At 37.0% G+C, this 25632-nt stretch overlaps 3 protein-coding genes across 4 annotated transcripts in view; 1 reads left to right on the top strand and 2 right to left on the bottom strand.

Annotated features, from left to right (window-relative positions):
* Positions 1–25632, top strand: part of LOC128022387 (fibromodulin-like) — a 57278-nt gene that overhangs the window by 29296 nt on the left and 2350 nt on the right. Inside the window, exons 1-2 of one of the 2 annotated variants that reach the window (XM_052609887.1) lie at positions 23522–23576; positions 24456–25369. In XM_052609887.1, coding sequence (XP_052465847.1) covers positions 24487–25369 — 883 coding nt within the window. In that variant the 5' untranslated portion in view covers positions 23522–23576; positions 24456–24486. Of the gene's footprint in view, positions 1–23521; positions 23577–24455; positions 25370–25632 lie in introns of those variants that run through there. The other variant, XM_052609886.1, reaches the window with a different exon arrangement.
* On the bottom strand, positions 379–5698 carry prelp (proline/arginine-rich end leucine-rich repeat protein). The gene is made up of 3 exons (XM_052609884.1): positions 5412–5698; positions 1156–2138; positions 379–1078 (listed from the first exon to the last, which is right to left on the bottom strand). Exons 2-3 carry the CDS (start codon positions 2132–2134, stop codon positions 915–917), a joined length of 1143 nt encoding a protein of 380 aa, XP_052465844.1. The 5' UTR covers positions 2135–2138; positions 5412–5698; the 3' UTR covers positions 379–914.
* Positions 14018–19076, bottom strand: zgc:113307 (uncharacterized protein LOC553753 homolog). Its single transcript, XM_052609885.1, has 4 exons — positions 18823–19076; positions 17802–18429; positions 16930–17247; positions 14018–14781 (listed from the first exon to the last, which is right to left on the bottom strand). Exons 2-4 carry the CDS (start codon positions 18415–18417, stop codon positions 14630–14632), a joined length of 1086 nt encoding a protein of 361 aa, XP_052465845.1. The 5' UTR covers positions 18418–18429; positions 18823–19076; the 3' UTR covers positions 14018–14629.

Consider the following 25632-nt stretch of genomic DNA (forward strand, 5'->3'; position numbering starts at 1 on the left):
ACTTAATTACTGCTTAATGGTTAGTAAGGCAGTTGTTAAATGTAGGTATTTGATAGGATTAGGGTTTTGCAATATGGCCATCAAATGTAATATGCTAGTAATATGCATGCTAATAAGCAACTAGTTTATAGTGAGAACTGATCCCTAAACTAAAGTGTTACTTTAGTGAAGGATTCTTTTAAAGAACCCAAATTGGTTTTGCTATGGCATCTTTGCGAAAAACCTACTTTTAGAACGTTTAATTTTAAGAGTTTATAGTGAATTATACACTAAACCTGCTTGTTTTCTAGTTATATTATGTCATGTCACGTGAAGCATTGAATAAAGCAGGCGGATTCTACATATGACTTTTAAAAACAAATCTGTTGAAATGGAGGGTTATTTTAATACATATTTATTTATATAGAAAAACTGACACAAGATAAAGGCAGGACTACACACAGTTCATTAAAAACACAGGCACATTAAGGGCATTTTCAACTACACAGTAGTTACATTATTCCCCCGTTTATCACTTTGCTTCGTCTTATCTTACTCTATACTACTGAATTGTAACTACGCTTGTTGTCTGTTGCACAGTCCGTCCGTTAATGTACCTTTATTTTTAGGGTTTAATTAATTCAGCTCAGCCATAGCTGCTGCTTCTGTTCTGTATAATCACATAGAAACGTTTCATGCAGAATACTCATGCTCAGTTGTATTCAAGGCAGGAAATTCAATAAATATGATACATTGAAAGGTTTTAGGTTACACAATGAAACATTCCTGAAAAAAAGAGGAAAAAATGCATTGTTTAAAAATGCATTCTGTACTTGTTTTCTCCGGTACTGTTTGATTCAATCAGTACTGTCAAGTAGACAGGAAGGCCTGGCTGTGCACAGGCATGCTGCAATCTGTTCATCACTAAAACCATCTTATATTACTATAGCATGAAGGTGTCTGAAGCACATGATGACATCTAAGGGAACCGGAGGACTCAAGTGATTGCCATCCAGACGCAGGTATCTCAGTTTGGGTGCTCCGTTCTCATCATGCATGTTGAGAGAATCCGAGGGACAGATCTCAGTGCCGTTTACACCTGCAAAGACAAGTAAATGTGTTATTTTTGGAGAAAATGTTCTGTAGCACAATAACAAGTCAAACGGATGTACATACTCTCAATGTCGTTGTTGTTGAGATGGAGTTGCTCCAGCTCGGAGTTGAACAGGGGAATAGCACTCAGCTTGTTATGGGACAAGTGCAAATCCAACAGTGAGCTCACGTTGAACACCAACTTTGGAAGACCTTTGTCATTAAGCTGGTTGTAGTTAAGTCTCACGAAGGCCAGGTTTGTCAAATCCTTAAAGTAGCCCTGTGGAATCTCCTCAATGTTATTTCTGTCCAAGAACAGTTGGAAAAGGCTCTTTGGTATATTCACAGGCATTTTCCTGAGGATGTTGTGGGCCAGGTTGAGCTGAATCAAGTTCTTCAGATCTTTGAAGATGTTCTTGCCCAAGCTGCTGTCGCTGATCCTGTTGTGATGGAGATCCAGAAGCGCGAGATGTTCCATCTTGCTGAATGCTCCCGGAGGGATCTTTGATATTTGGTTGTGGCTAAGTCTAAGCTGCTCCAGACCGGCCGGCAAGTCATCAGGCACCTCCTTTAGCTCGTTCCTCTCCATGTAAAGGTAAAGGAGGTTTGGCAGCTTCTCAAACACATGTTTCTCCACTGAACGGATACGGTTGTTTCCCAGATTGATCCACTTAAGCTCAGTGCAGTTTTGGAAAGAGTCTGGGGTTACTTGGTCTATGTAGTTATTCTGTAGGTACAGGTAGTGGGTGCGGAACGGGATGATCGGGACCTTGCGGATGTTGCGGTTTTCACAGTACAGGGCATTTGGGTAAGATGATGGGCAGAAACACTCTCTGGGACAGTCTGGGAATTCAGAAGGAGGGCCTAGGATCGGAGGGGGAAAGTCTGTGGGTTCCTGGGGTTCGGGTTCAGACTTTGGGGCAGGAGAAGCAGGTTTCTTGGGAGCAGGAGGTTTCCTAGTGGTAGGCGGACGGACAGGCTTTGGTTTTGGTCTTCGCTGGCCACAGACATCCGTGATCAGAAGAAAGACAAGAAGAGAGCAGTATGCGAGCCCAGCTTTCATGGTCCTGAACAGAGAAGCAGCAAGAAAACGTTGTCATTGTGCTTTAATATCAGTTCATTCACAAATAAGGATTTTTTTTTATTTATTAGCATTTAAATCTGCCATTTCTTGCCAACATAATATCACAAGATAAAAGTAATTAAAAGTCAGTATATTTAAATCCTGATTACAAATAGCTAAATAAGAGCACTATAATTTTAATGTAGGCTTTAATTTTTTTTTGGAAAAGAATTTGATGATTAATAAGAAGTCATATTGACATCTCTGACTTCATTTGATTAAACTCATTGGTGTTTTGAAAAATAAATAGCACAGATTGAAACATTTTTTTTTAATTTCTTTTAAAGTTCTACGGGAGACGTGTGATGTTTCCGGGATTTTTAAACAAAGAAATAGAAACATAAATGAGAGACTTTGCTATGGAGACCGTTGATCAAGTCTGGCATGACAGAGCCACAGACTCTGAAGTTATTTTTGATGTCATCTTTGTCAAAGCACGCAGTCATGTACTCTTCCAGTTTGGCTGGATTATTATGACTTCTACAGACTCAAAAAAAGAAAGAAAAAAAAGCAGCTCTGGATTTACAGGTTTGTCTGCGCAGGGCTCCGATAAAGACTCTATTGTGCAACATAAGACCTAGGAAAGAGTGAGTCTTAATGAGGGAAACATACAGTACTGGACACCCAGGGGAGCTTAGAGGAAACCAATGGCTGGAATAATTGCAGCGTTAGTATGCTATCTGCACCTATAGTTGTGAGTCAGTCTTATTGAACAAATACCACTTTTGAATTGCTGATTGGTGGAACAGCTAAAACATTACATAATTTCTTTGAGGATTAATATATATATATATATATATATATATATATGTGTGTATATATATATATATATATGTATATATATATATATATATATATATATATATATATATATATATATATATATATATATATGTATATGTATATGTATATGTATATGCTTTTATAATTAAGTTAATTTACAGGCAGTACAAAGTATAAAAATGAGCCATGGAGCTTGATTTTATTTTCTGACAAAATGAAAAACATTTTATTTGATACTTTTTTAATTTATATAACTCATATTTCAAAACTCATTATGTTAATTATGCCTCTCATTAGGCCAAATAGTCTCACTGAGGATTCTTTATCGGCTTCTTAACTCCTAAGTAATAACTATAAATGCTACAAAAGCTTTCCTAATTCATTATCAGTCTTTGTTGGACTTTCTCATAAAAAAGGTTTTAAAGCTAGACTTCTACACGATTTTATGCCACATCTCCTTTGGTCATGTGAACTTTGACTATACTTGTTTTTTTGGTTCTTCTACTCTGGAGTTGCATATGTATTGGATCATTATCTTGATTATCTAACTGTGCTTCAGCTTTTATTTTTAGAGAAGTGCCCAGATGTTCTTTTTAGGAATGTTCTAACTTCTTATACAAAGCAGAATCCAGATTTTTTTTTTCTTTGATTCTTCAGGGTCCACATAATTTCATAAATGATTTTAAACCACTCTAGGAAAAAAAAAATTGGCAGGTTGACTTCTGGGAAGTGATCTCAAGTTGAAAATCATTGTTCTTACTATGGAAAGATATTTCCACTGAACCATAAAATAAACGTTGTAAAATAAACAGACAGATATATTTCAACATCTTTTTTTTTCTGCTCTGAGCTCCCATCAGGAGCTTCCTTATTACTCTTTTATACCGTGCTTGTGAAAAACGTTGTGCTGGAAACTTGATGGTAAAAATGAGTGAAATTATATTAACCAGATAAAGCTTTTGGGTTAAAATGTCTCAAATATGTAAATACTGTGATGCTTGTTCACACTGGTTTTCCTATTGTCAAATATTAGGTTTGATTTGATTAGATGGACCAGGCCCTTAAAAACATCCCTGTTGTACATCGTTTAGCCTAGACGAATCATTTCACTGGTGAAATTAGATATTTTATGCATCCTATACAGAGACTCACAAACAGGCACGAAACAAGGAGCAGGGCAGTCTGATGGATCAAAATCAGATGTTTGGCTGAAAATTCCTGGCTTGGGTGTCAGCTGCATGGTCATGGAGAGCATGCAGCAGGGCTTAGGCCTCGAGAGAAAGGAAACCTGGGAAAATGTTGATTTGTTTTCTTCTCTTCTGCATGCCATGCTTTAGGTGGGGTGCAAATGAGATTGTGACCCTGTCTGGGCATTGATTTATTCAGAAATGTCGATTAACAAAGCTAAATAATATTTGTGACCATATAAGGAGATTTGGGTCATTACTAGGCATAAGACAAATGCATAATAACAAAAACATGTAATGAGTCAGTGCTGGAAAGGCTCAAAATAGGAGGGAACTGTTGAGTTTTAGATTTGTTTAGAGGTCAAAAAAGACGAAAAGAGGTCTCTGGGATATATTATTTCTGACCCAAGAGAATAATGGTTTTGAAACTGATCATACCAGAAACATTACACGTCTGCTAGCAGAAAGCCAACGAGAAAGCTTCTCCTGACATATCAGGTGCAAGATGATTAAGTTTGATGAATGTAAGAGATGCTAATGGAATCTGCACTGTTGGGTATTTTTATCATACTGTTTTCAACTGGTTTGGTACAGTATGTCTTAAAATGTACACACTAACAAGACTTTGATAAATCAGACAAGAGAATAGACCTGGACAGGTGGTCAAAAGACAGACAGGTGAACAATGCATAATTGGTGATTTTTTTATTGATTATATTTGTTTTTATTATTATTTTTATTATATTTATATTATTCCTATAATTAGTATTATAATTTATTGTTTCATTATTGTTTGATTATTTTATTAATCTATATTTAATTTATTTTACATTTTTTGACTATTGGTTTAATTGTATTATATTATATATATTATATATCTTCTAAACATCTAAGAAGTATTAAAACTGAGAACAAAGCTTGTAAGAGAGTGTCTGCATGTTTTAGCACTGCACTCAGAGATGTTAATGTTACAAATCTGGGCATTAATTAAGCTCTAGTTGGTGCACAAGTACCCAAAAGTACAGCCAAAGTAGTCATGCCATTATTTTCATAAGCTCTAACTAAACTGAATAAATGACACTTGGCTAAAGAATGCGGATTAAAGAATGCAGATTTTTTATGGCTAAATTCATGTGCTATTTATTGCAAGCATCCACAGATTTTCTGATTATTATGTATGTATTTATGTTGCTTCTCTCCTTTGAGACTGATTTATGGCTGTTTTGAAGAAACAAAACATTTCTTACCTGTTGCTGGTTCCTGCCCTCGTTTGATGAATCCGTCTTGCTGTCACTTCACTCTCACTGAGTTCTGCTCTCCCACCTTGCTTTCTCCTCCTCTCTCACTCTGTTTCTTTTCCCCCTCTTTCCTCCGTACTTCCCCTGTTCTCCTCTGCTAAGCAGGCTGCCTATTGGGTCTTTCCCTCTTTTCCTTGTGAAGGTCAACAGTTCTGTCTGCCTGCTCCGCCTTCAGGGAAAGTGGCCCAAATTAAATCGAAACATCCATCCCTTAACACTAGGATCTGTTCTCCCCTGCTGTACACACTGATGCATGTAAATGGGTGTGTATCGAGGACTACAGGGCCAGTGGGATGGGGTGGAGATCAATACAGAAAGCGTGGGGTCAGAATTCTTTCCATTACCATCCCATAGGAAAAATGTATTGCTCATTGGTTGCTTTTCCTAAGCTCAGGAGACTTGAGATTCTCATATATCTCTCTCATTTTAGTATCAACAGCATTTCAGATGTTTCTCTTAAAGAAATTGAAGTAAACACAAATGAGATATGATAAATATTTGAGAAAAAAAGAGTCAAAACAGAGAATGTGGTGTAAGAAACATAGAATATCTCTTTGTTGTCCTGCAATCTCTATCAAGACTACATTATAGGCAAGGCAAGGCAAGTTTGTTTATATATCACATTTAACAAAACAAGCAATTTTAAAACTTTTAAAATGATTAAAAAATTACTTCATTAAAATAAATTTAAAAACAGTTAGAAAATGATTTTACATTAAAAACTGTGAAAATATAGTGCAATTAGCTCAGCCATTGCACAGTGCTCTTTCAATAAATGCACAGCTAAACAGATGAGTTTCAAGTATAGATTTAAATGTGACTAGTGTTTTAGCACATCTGATCTCTTCTGGAAGCTGATTCCAACCGCGGGCGGCAAACTAAAAGCGGACTCCCCTTGTTTTGTGTGAACCCTTGATTTTTCTAACTGACTCGATCCTAGTGATCGGAGTGGTCTGTTTATAGGTTTATATTCAGTGAGTCTGCAATATATTTCGGTCCAAGGTCATTTAGTGACTTATATATAAGTAAAAGTACTTTAAAATTAATCCTAAATGTAACTGGAAGCCAGTGTAAGGACCTGAGGACTGGTGTGATATGCTCAGATTTTCTGGTTCTAGTCAGAATCCTGGCAGCAGTGTTCTGGATGAGCTGCAGCTGTCTAATGGTCTTTTTGGGAAGGCCAGTGAGGAGACCATTACAATAGTCCACCCTGCTGGTGATAAAGGCATGATAAAGTTTCTCCAAGTCTTGGCTGGAAACAAAACATCTAATTCTTGCAATGTTTTTTAAATGATTGTATGCTGATTTAGTTACTGCTTTGACATTAGTACTGAAACTAAGGTCTGTCTCCAGAATCACACCAAGATTCTTGACTTGATATTTATTTGTTTGACCCCTAGATTCAAGGAATGCATTCACCTTTCATCAATGCTTTGGCAGAGGGAGTCAATGGGGCTAGAATTGAGCGGTGCAAGAATTGAGCCTTGTGGGACTCCACATGTCATGGACGTCCACTTAGACTTATGCTCTCTCAGACTCACATAATAGCCTCTCCCTTCTAAGTATGACCTGAACCATTTGAGATGCATCTCAGAAAGCCTGACCCAGTTTTCCAGTCTCTGTAGAAGTATGTAATGATCGATAGTGTCAAACGCAGCACTGAGATCTAGCAGTACCAGTCACAATTTAAGCGAATATCATTTATTATCTTAATGAGTGCTGTGATGCGGTCGAAAACCATATTGAAAATTGTCCAGGTTTCCATTTGAGTTTAATTATTTGTTCAGCTGATTAAAAACTACCTTTTCTATAATTTTGCCTATAAAAGGAAGATTACATATTGGAATATTTTAAACTTTCTAACCTCAGGAGATTTGTGATTCTTATGGATTTATCACCCCCCCCACCCTTATTTAGTATTTTTCAAGTACTTGACTTGATGCACACTTTGTAAAGTTGTTAAGATCTCTTCTAATGCATCACAGGAGACAAATATGAGACCCCCAGATTATTTAGCTAAAGAGAAAAATCTAAGCACAGTGTGTTATGTTCTTGAGATCTCAAATTAAAACTTTTGAGGAGACAAATGTGAAAGATCCAGAGTCTTTAGCTAAGGAGAAAAATCTGAGCACAAAGTGTGATGTTGACTAAATCTATTCTAAAGCTTTAAAAGAGTCAAATATGAGAGACCCAGAGTCTATAGCTAATAGCTATAGCTAGAAATGCCTGTGCACAGTCTGTGATGTTGTTGAGATCTCTTCTAAAGCTTTAAAGGAGACAAATAGGAAACCACCAGAGCCTTTACACTAGGAGAAATATCTGAGCAAAGTGTGTCTCTAAGGCTTTAAAGACCATTGTGAGAGTGTAAGAGTTTTTGTCTCAGGAGACAAGTTTGAGAAGCAGGAGACTCAAACAAAAATCTCCATTCAATGTTAAAGTAACCTAATTTCTGTCTAGGAGAAATATTTGAGATGTTAAAGAGATCTCACTTTTGATTTTTCTTACTTATGGGCATCCTCTGCCCGATCACGTGGATCCTTTGGATACTTCATCAAAATCATGTGCTTTTTGTTTAGTTTAGAACCACAGAGTACTGGACAGCTTCCTTTTTTCTTTCTTTCTTTCTTTTCCCCCTTCTTTTCTTGCATACTTGGGTGATGTATCCCTGATTTTCTCTGAAGTAAAAAAAAAAAAAAAAAAAAAAACACGTGACCTGCCTTATTTAGGATTGTCTGACTTTTGTGATTCCAAGTGCTGTAGGTTTTAGGTAATCTCTCTCAGACTTACATTTCTCTCTTTCTTGTGCTTTCAGAGAGCTGCATCTGCAGAGTGGTGACATGATTTTGAAAACATGGTCATTACTCCCATTGAATCCTATTTATCTCCCTCACTTACAAGTGCACATTTACACTGCGAGGTCAGGCCCATGCTTATATTTTAAACCTAAAAGGACTTCAAAATCTGGAGTAACTACATCTGTTATATATGGTGTTTTAGAATTGTAAGTCCTTTACAGGTTTTAAAATGACTGTTTAGTGTTGTCTTCATCTGAGATCACTGGCAATGTCCCAGACTTGCACATATGTGCTTAATTAGAATCATACATTCCTGGGCTGTAATAGTGGTCAACTTCATTCAGGGATTGATTAGAGCTCTTAAACAGCCCAGAGATCTATACAGGCCCATAATTATCCAACACAAATAACCCCTATATCAGCTATCACATGCGCATAATAATAAACATAATTTTTAATCAATACATTTTTTTATAATGAAAAGATGAGAACCTTTGCAGTTGTGTGATACAAAGACACATTGTGATGAATGAAATAGCATTTACAGTAAAATGTCACAATTGTAGGGCCCTGATTTAACGATCTGAGTGCATTGTCTAAAGTGAACAGCACAATTGCATTTGGAACATGTCAGAATCCACTTTTGCTGGTTGGATGGGATGGGAAAGGATAGGAAAAATGGTTGGTGCGCCCGGTGCTTCTGTGCATCCCTGTGTGTGTAATAAGCAAAGTGTGTGTGTGTGTGTGTGTGTGTGTGTGTGTGTATGTATATATATATATATATATATATATATATATATATATATATATATATATATATATATATATATATATATATATATATATATATATATATATATATATATTTTTTTTTTTTTTTTTTTTTTTTTTTCAAATGAGATATGATGGTCAAGAAACAGGACACTTAGTTTGGACACACCTTGTCATTCAAAGAGTTTTCTTTATTTTCATGACTATGAGTCACACTGAAGGCATCAAGGGCTATTTGACCAAGAAGGAGAGTGATGGGGTGCTGCGCCAGATGACCTGGCCTCCACAGTCACAGACCTGAACCCAATCGAGATGGTTTAGGGGTGAGCTGGACCGCAGACTGAAGGCAAAAGGGCCAACAAGTGCTAAGCATCTCTCGGGGAACTCCTTCAAGACTGTTGGAAGACCATTTCAGCTGACTACCTCTTGAAGCTCATCAAGAGAATGCCAAGAGTGTGCAAAGCAGTAATCAAAGCAAAAGGTGGCTACTTTGAAGAACCTAGAATATGACACATTTTCAGTTGTTTCACACTTTTTTGTTTTGCAAATAATTCCATACATAATTCCACATGTGTTAATTCATAGTTTTGATGCATTCAGTGTGAATCTAAAATTTTTATAGTCATGAAAATAAAGAAAACTCTTTGAATGAGAAGGTGTGTCCAAACTTTTGGTCTGTACTGTACATAAATCATAAGTTCCAGTTCAGCACTTTCTAAGTAAACACATTGGGACACATTGAATTACTTTCATATTGTATTTTTCTCTGTCCCTTTTGTTGATGAACTGTGATATGTGAAGAAGTGTCTCTGGTGCTGGTCTGTTTTTAGGAAGATCACTTTCATATGTTGTGAGATCTTTTGTTAGGGTGTTGTCCCTTTTCATCTCAAATCCTAAAACTCATTCACTCTAACTGAGTGTTTGACATAATGAATAATGTTTATAATGGCCTTACTATTCAGCCACAGGCTGGTCTCTATCAAACCTCATTACATCAGTGTTATAATGGGTGAGTTTGTCCATGTGTCATAATGGTTCTTACTGAGCACAGTACATGAGTCATTGTTACATTTACTCTGATACCTTGTGAGATCATTTAGGTCAGATTTTGTGCATGGCACAACATTATATCTCTGCCAAAACTGTATTATTTAAGCAAGTATCATTGTCATCTGGGGAAACCCAAAGTTTGTTGTTAATTAAAAGTAAAAGGCTGGAAAGGGTGAAACTGGAGTACCCTTTTGGCAAGGAAATGACTTTCCTTCCTCTTACAGCTTACATTTATTTGCATATCAAGCTTAATTGCATGCTTTGAGATTTATTGTCAAGAGCTTAATTGTTTGGCACAGAGTATACAACACCCAAGGTTGGTCATACGTATGTTGCAAAGTTGAACAGACCGTGCGCATCTTGAAGCAAGTTCACTCACATTGTTCTTCTGATATTGCTAAGGTGTGTTAGATTTAGTTCGTCATATGCTTGACAGATGATTGTGTGTGTCTGATCTGGCAGTCTTGCCATCTGGGTTGATTTTATCAGACAGACACTAATGATTGACAAATGTTCAAGCTCAGGCGCACTGTATGTGTGAACATCACAATCATTGGGGTACGGCTTATGCTTCCTATAATGACATAAACGTGCATTTAATTTTTATTTCATTCTACATCATGTTTACCAAACCATCAAGGCTTACTCCTTGTAAGTCTGCAACCCAGAACAAAGTTTGGGACCAGAAGAAGATGCTTGGCAATGTGTCACAAACAGTTTTACCCCCCAGCTGTTTCCTCTGTGTTTATATTAATAAAGCGTCAGACTGGTAATGCTGTTGCTGTGGCAATCATGAGCATTTTGATGATGTTTATGGGGTTTGGTTGATGTAATCAGACTGGGATTCATTAGGATCCTTGCTTACCAAGCTATTTCTCCCACCCAGAGTGCCGGAGACCAATAACCACCAAACTTGGCAAACCCTCTGGGTAGAGAATGCGAACTCAGCAAAATATCAGAGCAGTCTCATACTGTATATGAGTAATTGCTCCTTAAGGGTTAATCAGACTGGGTTTTTCTGGGAAGTGGTCCAAGTAAATAAAGCTAGAACTCATTACCTGCTCCATTCATAACAGAATGTGTGATAATGCAGCAGGATCTTTGCATGTAGATCTGGTATATGTTAGAGGTTAAATTTCATTTATAGATTATTATGCTGCAATTATTGTGTATTGTTTAACTAATACATGAAAATAGTCCCTAGCTGGGGAGTATTTTCAGGCTCTGCATAATATCACTGCACCTGCTGCACTCATGGTATGGCTGCAAAGTTTCTTGATTATTACGCCGGAATGAGAGCATAGTTCCTAGCCATATAGTCCTAGAAAATCACAACTTTTCATTTTCCATCTGTCTTAGTACACGATTTAACTACAGAAGAGTCAAGTTTTGTATAGGAAAAACATAGAAACTCTTTGGTCATCTTTGAGCAAGATGCTAACGGTGTAATCAGATTCAATTATCCATGCTAAACTAAGCTAAAAGTGCTACCGTCAGACCCGGAGAACGACTGAATGGATTTGAAAACAGTAAAACTCAACTGTTTAACTCTAGGGGAGTTGGAAAAATTAGCCTATTTTCAAAAAAAGTAGAGAGTTCCTTTAAGTATCTGATTTATTGTTAGAGTATACTGTGGCTTTCTTTGTTATTATTTTCAGTGGCAGAGCAAAAATATACGGAGCCCCACACATGACATGCAAGAAAAAATACATAAATTGTGCACACGCTTTACTAATACTCGATTTACTATTGTGTTCCCTCGATTTGCTAAATTGTGCACACAAGGGAACGAATCAGTAAATCGTGCGGACAATTTATAAATCAAGTGAACGAAATAGTAAATAGAGGAAATGCAATAGTAATCGTGTCGTGTGCACGTTTTAGTACATTGAGGGAATGAATTCGTAAATCGTGCACACGATTTAGCCTACAATTGTTTCCTGCTTGCCATGTCCGGGGCTCCGTAAAAATAGACAAAATATGTCTTAATATGTAAGTTACTCTATGTTTACTTAAAATATAAATATAAAAATAATATATATATAAAAAAAACATATCATAAATGCAGTTGCACTGCTTGTCTGAATATCATATCAGTCAAACAAAATGGATGTTTAGGTGGAGTACAACAAACAAACAAATCTAAAAAACAGTTCAGTTTCAGTCAGTTTTACACTGTGGAAGGGATAACCAGAGACAACATTTCTAGAAGAATGCTGTTTTGCTTTGTTATGAGCCTGTTTGGTCCTGGGACTTTTTCCCAGTGAGAAAAGAAGTGTTGCTACTGCATTGCTTATAATGGCTTCAATCAAAAATCTAAATTAACTAACAAACAAACAAATCCAAACAATCTGAATAGGTTGTGTTTGATTGTTTCTTGTGTTAATTGCATATTTACTTTGGACTGATTTTTTATTGATGTACATTTTTAGTATGATATTCTTTGGGCCAGATGGATGAACTGACCTGATGTTTTTGTCTCAAGTATTGAAGATACAGGATACAAGAATTGACTGATTTATATTGGAACATAAATGGTTAATACATTGATGTGGATTTCTAGTTATTTGATTAAGTAAAGAAAGATTGTATTTATTGGGCCTGTATGGCATTCAATACATGTTTAATTGCAGTCATAGGCAGGTCCCCTGTAGGGCCCCTGTTTCTGAGTCTGTAGTGGGACCACCTCTTCCTTCTTAGGTGAAATTAATCTGTCTTTTGCCTCACTAATGACTTTACCATAACACAGCTGTATATTATCATTACCCATGAGCCTCTAAAGAAAACTGACTGGCTGTGTTTAGACTGGTGTATGTATTTCATACCTGAAAATGCTGTACATTTTATTTATCCTCCTGCTTCAAACTCTTTGTGCTGTCATGGCTATTCTAATCCGGAATGTAGGTTCAAAACAGGCTGATCTGCGGCTGCTCAGCATTTGCAAAAAAAAAAAAAAAAACTCCTAGAGGGAGTTACGGCATCTTGAACACATGGTCCATTAACTCGCAGTCTTTTAGATATGGAGCAGGAATTTGTTTGGATTTATAGATCAAACATAGGTTTTTAGGGAAATTATTGTTGATCCAACACAAGTAGGACTTGGGACAGGGCTGTTGTGCAAAATGATAGTTTAATTTGAGCATTATTGTGCTATTTACTTTTTTATTTTCTTTTGGACTGGCGAGAATGAGCTCTTCTGTTGAAAATGTTGTGGTCGACTTTACTCTCTTATATGTCTACCGTGTCCTAAGTTTGGTTAGTTAACCTGAATTAACAGCAACCAAATATGACAGTGTTAATATATCCATTGTACTGAATGAGTAACATTATACAAGAAACAGAAGACACCAAGGCATATCATTCTCTATCATTGCAACATTTCTTTTAGAGGTCATTTTTGGTTTGGCTAAACTAATTTTGCTCAGGGATACTCACTGAGGGACCTGCAATTGTTCTTTATGACACACAATAATATGTTTGTGTCCAAAGAGTGATAGTCCAGAAGTGCTTTTCTCAAAATACTTTGTCTTTGTCATAGACATTGTCTTATGCTCTTTGATTAATTCACAAAGTGGATGTAATCATTTTGTAGTGTGTTCAGCCTTGGCAGAAGCAATATTCCTTACAGCATTGATAGTAGTGCAGTGCAGTGTACTAAGATGGACATTGTGAATATCGCTTTTCTTTCATGCCACAATTGCCAGACCTGAACATGCAGCAGAGCTGTGAGATATTATATGATATGAAAATGAATTTCAGTTCCAGTTCAAATTCCAGTTAAAACAAACAGAGGAAACTCAATCTAAACTACTGTAGAACACAAATGAAAATAGTTATAAATGACAATATAATTTGACACAAAGGGCTTTTATTTTGATTGGAATCTTAGAACCTCACTTTTAAGTGTTGGGGGGAAATATATTAAAATTTTACAAGAGGTTTTATTGGTTTTTGAAGTTTCTTATGTTCACCAAGCATGTATTTGTGAAACAAAAAAATACTGTATAAACAGTAATATTGTGAAAAAATACAATTTAAGATCACTTTTCTATGTTAATATATTTTAAAATGTAATGAATTGCTGCGATGGCAAAGCCAAATTTTCAGCAGCAATAACTTAAAAAAAAAAAAAAAAAAACTTTGAACAGTAGTCTCTATCCACATGTTTAACAGTCTGATTAATTCTAATTACTGTATATACTTAGAACATGTGAAGTCAAGACTAGAACAAGGAGAGAGACTTGTCTTGCATAAAAAATCAAATATGAATGCTCATATACAGTACATCCAGAGTAAAAACAGCATTAATAAATACTGTTGCATATAAAAACAGTATTAAAATAGTAATAGTAAGACCATTTATAGCATTCTTCAAATTCAAAACATCAACACCTCGAACACTGATCAGTTTATTCTGCTGTCATGTTTTCTAATGTACTCTAAATATACATATGTGTTATAATATAGTATATCATTGCATGCGTGTATTTTAACGTTTTCAGAAAGCCTAAACATTTAGAACTGCTTAAGACATTGACAGCTTATATCAGATCAAATATAAATGTTATGGAGGACACGTAGACAGAACACCCAATCAGGGGGCAGCTTGTGATACTCCAATTTATTACCGTCCAGCCTCAGAATCTTCATACGTGAATAAGATGTGGGTCCTGTTGTCCTGCAGAAACTGCTTACAGTGAACTCTGGAAGACATAACAGATCGGGAATTTAATTGGCGCGCAGCGTCATGTGTTTGCTATATATAAAAACATAAAAAAACATAAAAACATGTGTTTGCTATATATATATACATTTTACATATTTTCATATTTGTCCCACTTGGTTTTCATAGTAAGTTACTTTATCAAACAGGTGAAGATTGTTAAGCTGTTTGCTACTCCCAAATCTCTGTCCATCTGCTTTGAAGTATTGGCACTGCTTTACCGCTTCCACTATTTACTGAAGACAGAGATAGCAATGAGGTCAACATATTCAGCCATTGATGTGACATGCTGCTTCAGAGAATTGGCAGCAGACATGAATCCTTCACTGGATCACACACCAGTCAAACGGCAGCCTTCATAAACAGGAGGAGCTGATTCCCAGTACCGTGTAAAGAAGTTACAGGTGTGCTGCCATTGGCACCTTCAGTGTTAGTGAGAACACAAGAGAAAACCTGTAGTGGGCAGATATACTGACTGAGATGCTAGCATAATAGTTAGGCATCTGGCTGTCAATGCAGGCTTGTAGTTCATGAGTCTTAAACTGAAAGACTATAATTTATCTGTGGTGGCTTTAAGACTTTTCTCAGCACAAAGAATCAAAGACCAGCAATAGAAGATCTATGAAAAAAAAACAAAAAACATATCGTCTCCACCCTCAGACTGGAGCCTTTTGAATGAGGCTGGTCAATACATTCTCTATTACATTCTTTCCATTTGCTTTCTGAAGGTAGATCCGACAGGTTGTTTAACCGTTTCCTAACCTCCACTTCTAGATTATAATATTATGCCGATTATAATATACCATTCATCTGTTCTATAATTTTTAACAGTGGCTTGTGAATAATTAGAATATCATACTTAATTTTGAGCTGGTAAACCACTGTTATTGGCACGAGGCTTTATTGTGTGGTTCAAAGTCATGAATCATTACCATTGCCTGAAAAAAAATGAAAAAAACGTCTGCTGAAGTCTTTGCTGTCCACCAGAGGCACAGCTCTTGTAACTAAGCTCAGCGTGCTGCTGAGGAGGAGGGGGAGAGAACAGACTGTGCTTTAAGCACATGTGGATTCCTTTTGGAGTATTCACAGATGTTCTCAAACCTTCCTTCTTCTCTCAATCCTTTGCTTTCAGCTAACCTACTTTTTGGAGTCAACTTGCGTCTCTCCAGGATGTGTCTGTCTGCAAACATGTTGTGACCAACACATTAAAGAGCGGGAAAGGGGCAAAGGGAGAGTGAGGAGGGAAAGTTTGTTATTTCTCTTCTAAAATCCTGTCACATTTTCCGTCATTTTTCCCATGGCCCATCTGGGTCTAAATGTTGTGTCTCTCATGCCAGGGATTACTTCATCAGCCAGAGAACACAGCTTTATTCTGTAAGACCGTTGATCAGGGCACAAACATTTGAGCATTTCTCAGTTACGCGTTTGGCAAGCTTACGAATTTGTGTTTAGCATACCAGGAAGATTTGTGAAGGATTTATAATTGAATTTAAAATGTTTCTTAAATTTCAGTACTGTATGCAAATGCTGTAGAATGCAGAATTGTCATTGGAATTTAAGTATAATTAAAATAAAGTGAAATTCAAGCCTTGTCTAAAAGTTTTGAAAGTTGAGAAAAGCTATTGAATGTACAGACCAAGATAGATGAACACTTCTCTCCTAGAAATTCCTCCTTCTGTAATTCCAAAAGTCCAGTGTTTCAATTCAAATTCAGATAATGCTAGTTCTCAAACGATAATGAAATTGTGTAGTTTGCCACATTGCAGTGATTTTGTAGATCAGAACCAATCCATGGTTTCCTGAAGTCTGCCAGCAGTGCTTTATTTCCACCATAAACATCTTGTCTCTAGAAAACCTGCAGTAAGATTTAAGTGTCATATTCTCTCCAAGTTCTGTTGGAGCAATTTGCAGATAGCTTTGTTTATGTAACATCAGCACGAGAATGTCTAAAAAATAAGGTTCTCTGTCTTGTGTCTATTCACAGTTATTCAGTCATCAGACTTGGCATGAAACGCTTTCATGGACTGAAAATTTTCCTGTGTCACGTTGAAATTTAACAGCGCTGTTTTCTCCTTAGTGCAGTGCTAAAGAACAAACCTAAAAAATCGAGAACCTTGCATCGACTCACCTTGGATATTGTTAACCTCAAGGTAGAGGTACTGAAGGGTGGTGGGAACTGTTGGGATTTCTGTCAGCTGATTATATGAAAGATCCAGCTCTACCAGAGATGTTAGGTTAAATGCACCAGGGTCAAGCCCTTCATTCCTCAATTTGTTGTGTCCGAGCCGTAGATAACGCAGTCCATTAAAACCATGAAGACTATTTCCCATCAAGCCAGTCAAAGAGTTGTTGAAGAGGTAAAGCTGCTGGACAGATGGAGGCAGATGTTTGGGGAAAGTCTCCAGGAGGTTGTGACTAAGATCCAGGAGGTTGAGGACTCCAAGACCTGGTGAAGAACATAACAGATAGACTTAACACAAGAGTTGATTAACTTTGTTTTCTGTTAACTTAATACTTCCTGATGAATTATATAGAGGTGCACAATGTATCGGTCAGAGTATCGGTTATCAGATTAGGTATTATAGATTTATTGTATTGTATTTTATTTATTTATCAGTGTTGGTTGATTTGGATATTATGCATTCTCAGTTACTATTTTTTTGTTACATTAAGATTACATTTGCCAACATTTAAACCTCAGTTAAAGCTAATACTTTTAAAAGCAATCTTTAGCAAATCTCAAAATAGTAATTTCATATAGTCGATGTATAATGTGAAGCCTTAATTCACTTGTAGCATTTAGAATGATTGAAGTTTTAGTGTTTCATTTGAAAAACATTTAGACAAATACATTTTTAAAATCGACCATTTATCAGTTATCGGTCATAAAAAATATTTTAAATACTGGTTTATTGGTACCAGTCAGAAATTTAATATCAATGCATCTCTATATTAAGTTTTTAAAAATGTGTTGAAAAAAATGTAAAAACCAATGAATACCTTTCAAGTCACCCTCTTCAATAGTCTTCAGACGATTACCTTGTAACAAAAGTAAAGTTAAATTTTCCAGATTTTGGAAAGCACCTGCAGAAATCTTTTCGATGTGATTATATGCGAGTCGCAGCTGCTTAAGTCCTCTAGGCAGTCCGACTGGCACCCTTGTCAGACTATTATTATTTATGAAAAGATTTACCAAGCGGGTCAGATTGAAGAACAACACATCATCCAGTTGCTCACTCAGTATCTGATTGTGATCCAAGATCAACCAGCGTAAGTTGGTGGCATTGGCGAATGCTCTGGATCCAAGGATCATAATGCTATTCCCTTGGAGAAACAGGTATTGTGTGGGGGACGGAAGGCCAGAGGGAAGCTGGATAAGGCCCCTGTGGTCACAATAAACGGCTGTTGGCCACTGGATAGGACAATCACATTCCAAGGGACAACTTTGTGTGTTCACAGCACGAAACCAGCCGGGATCCATCCGATCTTTCAAAGTCAACACACTCGGCTCTCCCAAAAAACGGTTGATCCAGAGTGGTACACCTCCATAGTCCAGTGTGAAGGCCCGAGTCGACCCACACACTGAGAGTAACAAGAAGATTGAGCTGATATCCATTTGTCTGCCTGCCTAAATGAAACAGAAACAGCATATGACTTAGAACCCTTAATAGAGAACTTTAAACATTGATACTTTGAACCCTTGATGGAGTTTATTTTTCTAAAAAAAATAAATTAGCTTAATTTCACCTACAGTAATTGCAATAAATAAAAGCTTCCACCCGTACCTCTTAGAGAAAGATACATAAAAACATTTAGCTTTTTTGTAAGTTACAACAGCAGAGCTTTTGCTTTCTTATTTAATTATATTAATGTTCCAAATACAACTTTGTCTCTATAATCTCTATTTCTCTATGTCAATATGCAAGAGGCTAAAAATGCTACTAATGCTATTTTTTTCCATTCTCTTTCGCCACGTTACAAACACATGCATCATCTACGTATGTGAGAGGAATGTGCATACCTTAAGCCTCTCTTCCCCGACCAATTTGAGTAAAAAGAGCCTCTGAGCGGTCGATTTGTCGAGATTATCTCTGTAGACGTTTAAACGGGGCAACCTGAAGACTTTTGCCCGGCTACTGAAACATTCCTCAGTCAGCAATGGCCTTTTCTTCCATACAGCTTATTCTCACTCCTTTTTTTCCAACCTGTCTCGGAAGCTTATGGTTTGAGTCTAACCAATGCACAACATTTGTTAGAAACATGTGTGCTGGCAGAGCAGAAAGGGCAATCTTTACAAACAAAGCAGATGTGATTGAAAATCGTTTAAACTTAATATCATCACATAATGTGTGGATAGAAATCCTGTTGTTGATTTAATGGGACTTTCTCCTCCAGAGCTTGATTTTGAGTAATATACAACTGATGCTAAATCATATGTTAATGCTTATGCAAACCACATACTGTTAAATAAACAGCCTCAGGCCACTGAATGATGATCTGTAATATCACGTCATTGAGCCTGTGAGAAAGGGGAGTATGTTTGAAGGCTGTGTATTTTCTTTTCGCAGACATGCCCTGTAGAGCAGTCAGCTCTGGAACATCTAGCACAGAGAGCAATGGTTACATTCAGACAGCTGGAGTGGGCCTGGGGAGCCAAACAGACCCTGTTCAAGTAGGAGAGAAGAAAGGAGGGGGAGAGAAAGAGAGAGAGAGAGAGAGAGAGAGAGAGAGAGAGAGAGAGAGAGAGAGAAAGAGTAGTTTAGTTAAGATAGCTTCAAAGCCCTTCCACAGGGATGAGACAGTGTTTAGGTCTATGAAGCTCTGAAAAGTAAGAGTGCCCCCTAGCACTCAAAATAACCATAACAATCACAAAAGCAAGGTTATGCTATTAACATTATTTTATACTTAATGCTTTAAAATAATATTTTCTTTTATTATAGAATTACATTGATTAATATATAATTTTAAAAGCTCTCCGTTTTGTGTTAAATATTTTTTTTTTAAAGCAAATTGTAACCATTTTTACACTTTTAAATTATTTTTTCATTTAAATTAAATTTTAAATTATTCTTTTAGAATATAGTCACTGTCGTGGCTTAATGGTTAGAGAATCGGACTTGTAACCCAAAAGTCGCAGGACAGAGACTCGTTCCCGGCAGAGACTGTAGTTTAGGGGAGTGAATGTACAGTGCTTTGTCCTATCCTCAATACCACAACTGAGGCGAGACCCTTGAGCAAGGCACCAAACCCCAAACTGCCGTCTAGGCACCACAGTAAAAATGGCTGCCCACTGCTCCATGTGTGGTTCCATGTGCGTGTTCATGTTGTGTGTGTGGTGGTACCCAAGAACAAGCAGCACAGTTGTGGGTATAATGGTTGATTTATTCTTCCATCAAAACACAAACAAAAATGTTATTCAAATCCACGGGAGCAGATGTAACAAAAGTCTAGTCCAACATAATCCATACAGCTCAACTAAAATAAAGGAAAAATAACTGAATTTAAACAGGCCTACAAAAATAAATAAATAAATATCAGCCCTTCTAACAAAGTCTGCCAGTCAAGCAGACCATGATCATTTAACCAACTTTTGTTGCTTTCAGCAGTGTGGACAGGTGGCAAATCCTGCTGGAAAATGAAATCAGCATCTTCAAAAAGCTGGTCAGCGGAAGGAAGCATGAAGTGCTCAAACATTTATTGGTAAATAGGTGCAGCGACTTTGGTTTTCAAAAGACACAATGGACCAACACCAGCAGATGACATGCACCCCAAATCATCACACACTGTGGAAACTTAACACTGGACTTCAAGTAACTTGGGCTATGAACTTCTCCACCCTTCCTCCAGACTCCAGACTTACATTATAATTTAGAGATGCACCTGTACACATCACGTCACTTTTTTCATGGAAAATGTAATATGGACCACAGTGATAGTTCAAATTTCACCTCTTTAAGGAATAATTTTTTCAATTGTAAATTCTCAAGAAAAAGTTTTTAAATCATCAGCCATAATTTTGGTTACAACTTATATAATGTATAACCACCAAAATGTTAACATCTAACATTGTTTAAAAAATGTAAACATTAAATTTCAGTACATAAAAAATATATATATTGTTCATTTAAATTATATAAATGAAATACAAAAATAATGTTTAAACCCCTTCCCAGAGTCCTTTGAATTTTCTTTGCAGGTTAGTTTGCAGTAGTTTAAAAAACTGACTTAACTCTGAACGTATTGCTTTGAGCTTAAGCTGGAGTGTTTTTGAAGGGGTGTTTATGTTATTCTCTTCCGTGAAACACTGTAGACTGCCACTGGCTGCCAGATTTATTTTCCATCTAAAACAGAAGGGAATGAAGAAAACTTCCAGTGCTTTTTGGAATTTTATTTTGTAACCTGGCTGACTGCAAAAAAATAAAATAAAGAAAATAAATATGTATTTTTTTTATTTAACATGCAATAGGGGATCCACCTAATTACATAACTGTACTGCAGAGCTTGGAATGAAACAATGGAATCAAATCTTGTTTCTATATTATGTAGGGTTAAAATAATCAGTGCCTGGATCTCTTTCAGTATGCATCCATAGTTTCTTACACTCATCTTCTCCTTCATCTCTATTACTTCCTCACTCTTCTCAATGTTTTCTCCACAAGTTTGCATACAATTTCCAGTCAGCATAATATCTATTTACACTGACAACCAGTCAAAACACTGCTCATATGTGTACAGTGTGGTTTGCGTTTGCATTTTCATAAGCATGCACCAGTCCGGTGTACTGTTTCTCTCTTGGCACATTATGAATTAAGTCTTTGTGGATATTTTGTGGTTAGCATGACTGCCATGGCAAAGTCATGCCAAGCCAATAGCACAGGAGATGCAAGCTGGAGGAGATGTTACAGAGCGGGTATGAGTCAGTATGGGTCAGTTTTCTGGATATTTCTGTTTCCTTACATTTTAGAGCTAATGCATGCAAGCATGAATGTCATACTGTTTATAAGTAAATAAGTAAAGATAATAAGCCATGTTTCATGGATCTATAATGCATATGTTTAAAAACTTTGATTGAGCCTGTTGATTAACTCAAGTCTAAATCATATGTTATGATCAGTTATTCCTTTTCGAAATCATCTGCCTCTGAATATGACTTATATATATTGGCTGCAAAATCGCATGCTATTCTCTAAACTGTTTCCTAGAGGGCACTATATCTCAAACTATCTTCACTACTACATGAGTTCTGATCAAATAAGTTCATTATAATGGTTTCCAATGGATGGACTTTTATGTTCTGTCTAAATCTGAGTTAGTGAGCACTTCTCCTTTGCCGAGATGCTGATTACAGCATGATTATTGCACAGTGTGCCTTAGAATCACACATCTATAAACTGTCCTTAATTCCAGCAGATCATGCTCTACTTGATCACAAATAGCTTCAGTCTTCATTTACACACAGAGATCCTCACTCAAGATAATGTAAGAAAGCATGTTTCGCAGTGATTCAGGTCACCTCTGTTGCCTGACCTCTGTGTGTTGAAACACAAATCACATATCATTCTAAAGTTCAAAGAGGCTAACTCACGGCTGGAGGGCAATCAGCAGGAGTGCGGACAGGGGTGGCAGGAATTTAAAATGTTTCCTGATGCTGAGTTCACCTTCCTTTTGAGATCAGACCCTGTCTGGGCCTGAGGCTTTTTCTATAGACAGTCAGGCTATTTGCCGCTACAATACAGAAAACAATATATTACAGGGCTAAAGTGATCCAGTCATCTATGCATCCAAACAGTGCACAGAATGAAGAGGTACTGTGTCAGGAATTCTTATGATGTTTAAAATGTATATAATCTGAATTTTCTTTCACAATCAATGCCAAAATGTCAAGCTAAACAGGTGCGTTTAGTTATTATATCAGCTAGCTAAGCAATTTACAGAATTAGACTGACATAAACTAAAAAAGAGCACTCATGTATGAAAATATATATTCAAAGAATGTAAGCTGATATAGCTTATATGGCTGTACATGCTGTTAGGAGATACCAGTACCACTGTGTTGTGTTATTGTAAAAAAAAAAAAAAAAACTTGCACAGTTCCCACTTATACCCATCCACACACTGTAAATAGAATTGGGGGCTCCCTCAAGACCTGCGGTTGAGATTCAGACCTGGAGCTGTCAGAACATGAAGCTGTTTGGCTTTGTGTCTTGTGTCCAGTCCAAAATCCAGCACCCATAGCGTGCCACAGATCCACTAACCAAAAACCTCTCAGGAGATGGAGGACCTGGCATTCCTCACGATGAGTGCCTGGAGACATGATGCACAAAAAATTGAATGGCAGACTGTTTAATACTGGCCACTGCTGTTAGACTTGATTCAGTCAGTCTGCATCTAGAGAGAATGTGTTGAATATGTATGGAACACGCATGTTGTGTCTCAGAGGTAAGAAGAGTCTGTAGAGTTGTATACAGCTCCCTTGTGCACTTTTGATTTCTGCTTACTGGGAAAAGCTTGATGTATGCAAAAGCAGATGTCCCTAACATGTTCCATAGCTGGGAGTGATCGAGACCAGCCACTCAATGCTGCTGGAAAATGGACTTGGTATGGAGAGAGGCAAGTCTTCTGTAATTGGACAGGGTTTGAGAGGGGGCTTCGGAGGGTGGAGGCAAAAAAAAAACTTGTAGGGGAGAAGGGGTATTTGCATTCTTTGCCAAAGCCACTTCATATTGCTACAAGGACTCACAGTGAAAAAGTGAAGGCAGTGCCTCTGTTGATCAGGTAAGTGTGATGATCAGCATGTTAGTGAAAAGTTTATTTATTTGTTTATTTATTCTGGTCTTATTTTGAATCTCTGCATCAAAGGGGACTTGTTGAATTTTTTCCTCTTTGTAATTGGTAACAAAGTGGAACAAGCTCACAGCTTGAATATAGATCGTGTTGCTATATTGTTGAGATTTGGTCTTTGAATGTTTTCTTTGCAGGAATATGGTTAAACATTTGTTGTTCTTATGGTTGTTATTCCCTCTGTTTCAAACAGTTGTTACTGAATGTAACTGTATATATATGAATAAATTAAATGCCTGGGTTTCCTACCTGACAAATATGTACGCTGTATCAATTAATTTGACTATAAATACTATAGCTTTATGCTTAAGTTTGATCATATAAGTAACTAATGTATTTTTTTCTGATCTACAATTTTTATTTTTTATCTAGACCTTTATGTGCTGGAATCAAACCTGACTATGGCCCTTCAGCCTGATCTGAGTTGCTAGTTTTAGATGGATTTGGGGCATTTGTCAGTTAAACAGTCTGGAAGGCCATCGATCTATCCATCCTCTTGAAACATCGGCTTAAACAAAGATGGTTTGTCTTGGCTATTTTACTTGGTTTCCCAGCCTGGTGATGATATAATTGCTGGTTTAACTGGTCTTACAGTGACTAAAACTTTTAAAACCAGTCAGACTTTACGTGAAGAACAGCTATAGCAAGAAACATAGCTTAGGCTGTTTTTTTTTATTTTCAACAGGGCATCCAGTTTAACTAGTTGGGTGGGCAGCTAGCCTGAATTAAGCCAGAAAATATCAGTCCTTCTAAGGCTTGTTTTACAGCAGGGTTGCCAGTAATTAACAATATTTAAAGTGTTCTTTCTTTCAGTCTGCAGGTGTCAAGTATTTTGCCAGTGACAATGTGGCTCATCACTTTCATGCTGTTGGGGCTTTTAACGTTCTCTCTGGCTCAGGACAGAGATCCTTTCCAGTGGCTTTCTTCCCTGCACAGTCGTGGTTACGCCTCTCTGCAGGCCGACAACACTGGAGGAGAATGTCCTGAGGAGTGCGACTGTCCTCCAACCTTCCCAATTGCCATGTACTGTGAAAACCGCAACATGAAAAAAATGCCTTACATCCCATCCCGGATGAAGTATGTGTACCTGCAACACAATCAGATCATCTCTGTTCCAGATAACGCTTTTGGAAATGCCACCAACCTTGTGTGGGTTATGTTGCATGAGAATCATATTAACTCAGTGGGCAAGCAAGCGTTTGCTAAACTGGTGAACTTGGATCGCTTGTACCTGAACAACAACAACCTAACAGAGGTGCCGTCCAACCTGCCTCGCTCACTACGTGACCTTCGTCTCAATCACAATAAAATCACCAAGATGCCCCCTAACGCTTTTGAGGGCATGGAGAATCTGACCATACTTTTGCTTCATAACAACGGTCTCCAGGATATTGGTGGTGGCCTGAAAGGTCTGAAGTCATTAACTCTGCTGGATGTGAGCAGTAACCAGCTCAAGAAGGTTCCTAATGGTCTCCCTGAGATGCTCCACCAGCTCTACCTAGAGTCCAACTCCATCGAAGCAGTTCCAGAGAACTTCCTCAGCCAGTTCACCAATCTAGAGTATATGCGTATTTCTCACAATCATCTCACAAACAAAGGCATCCCTCAAAACACTTTTAACAACAGCGGTCTGGTGGAGCTGGATTTGGCCTTCAACAAGTTGGAGATGATCCCTGTTGTTAGTACTAATCTGCAACATCTTTATCTACAGGCCAATCAGATCAAAGGTACGGCGCTTCTACGTTATTATTTTTCTATGCCTTATTTGTTATAATTAGGTTTATTTTTCAGTAAAAAATAATCCTAGTCCACGAATGGAATAATAGACTTGTACACTGTACACTGTATTTTTTACTTTATAAAAAATATGTAAACCTAATTTTTATAATAATAAATGTAATAATGCTATTTAAAAATAGTAAAAAAAAAAAAAAACTTGTTATATAAATTAGTAATACAAAAGCAATATAAAGATAATGACAAAGTGTAA

Source organism: Carassius gibelio, chromosome A11 (assembly GCF_023724105.1).
Source record: "Carassius gibelio isolate Cgi1373 ecotype wild population from Czech Republic chromosome A11, carGib1.2-hapl.c, whole genome shotgun sequence".
Lineage (NCBI taxonomy): Eukaryota > Metazoa > Chordata > Actinopteri > Cypriniformes > Cyprinidae > Carassius > Carassius gibelio.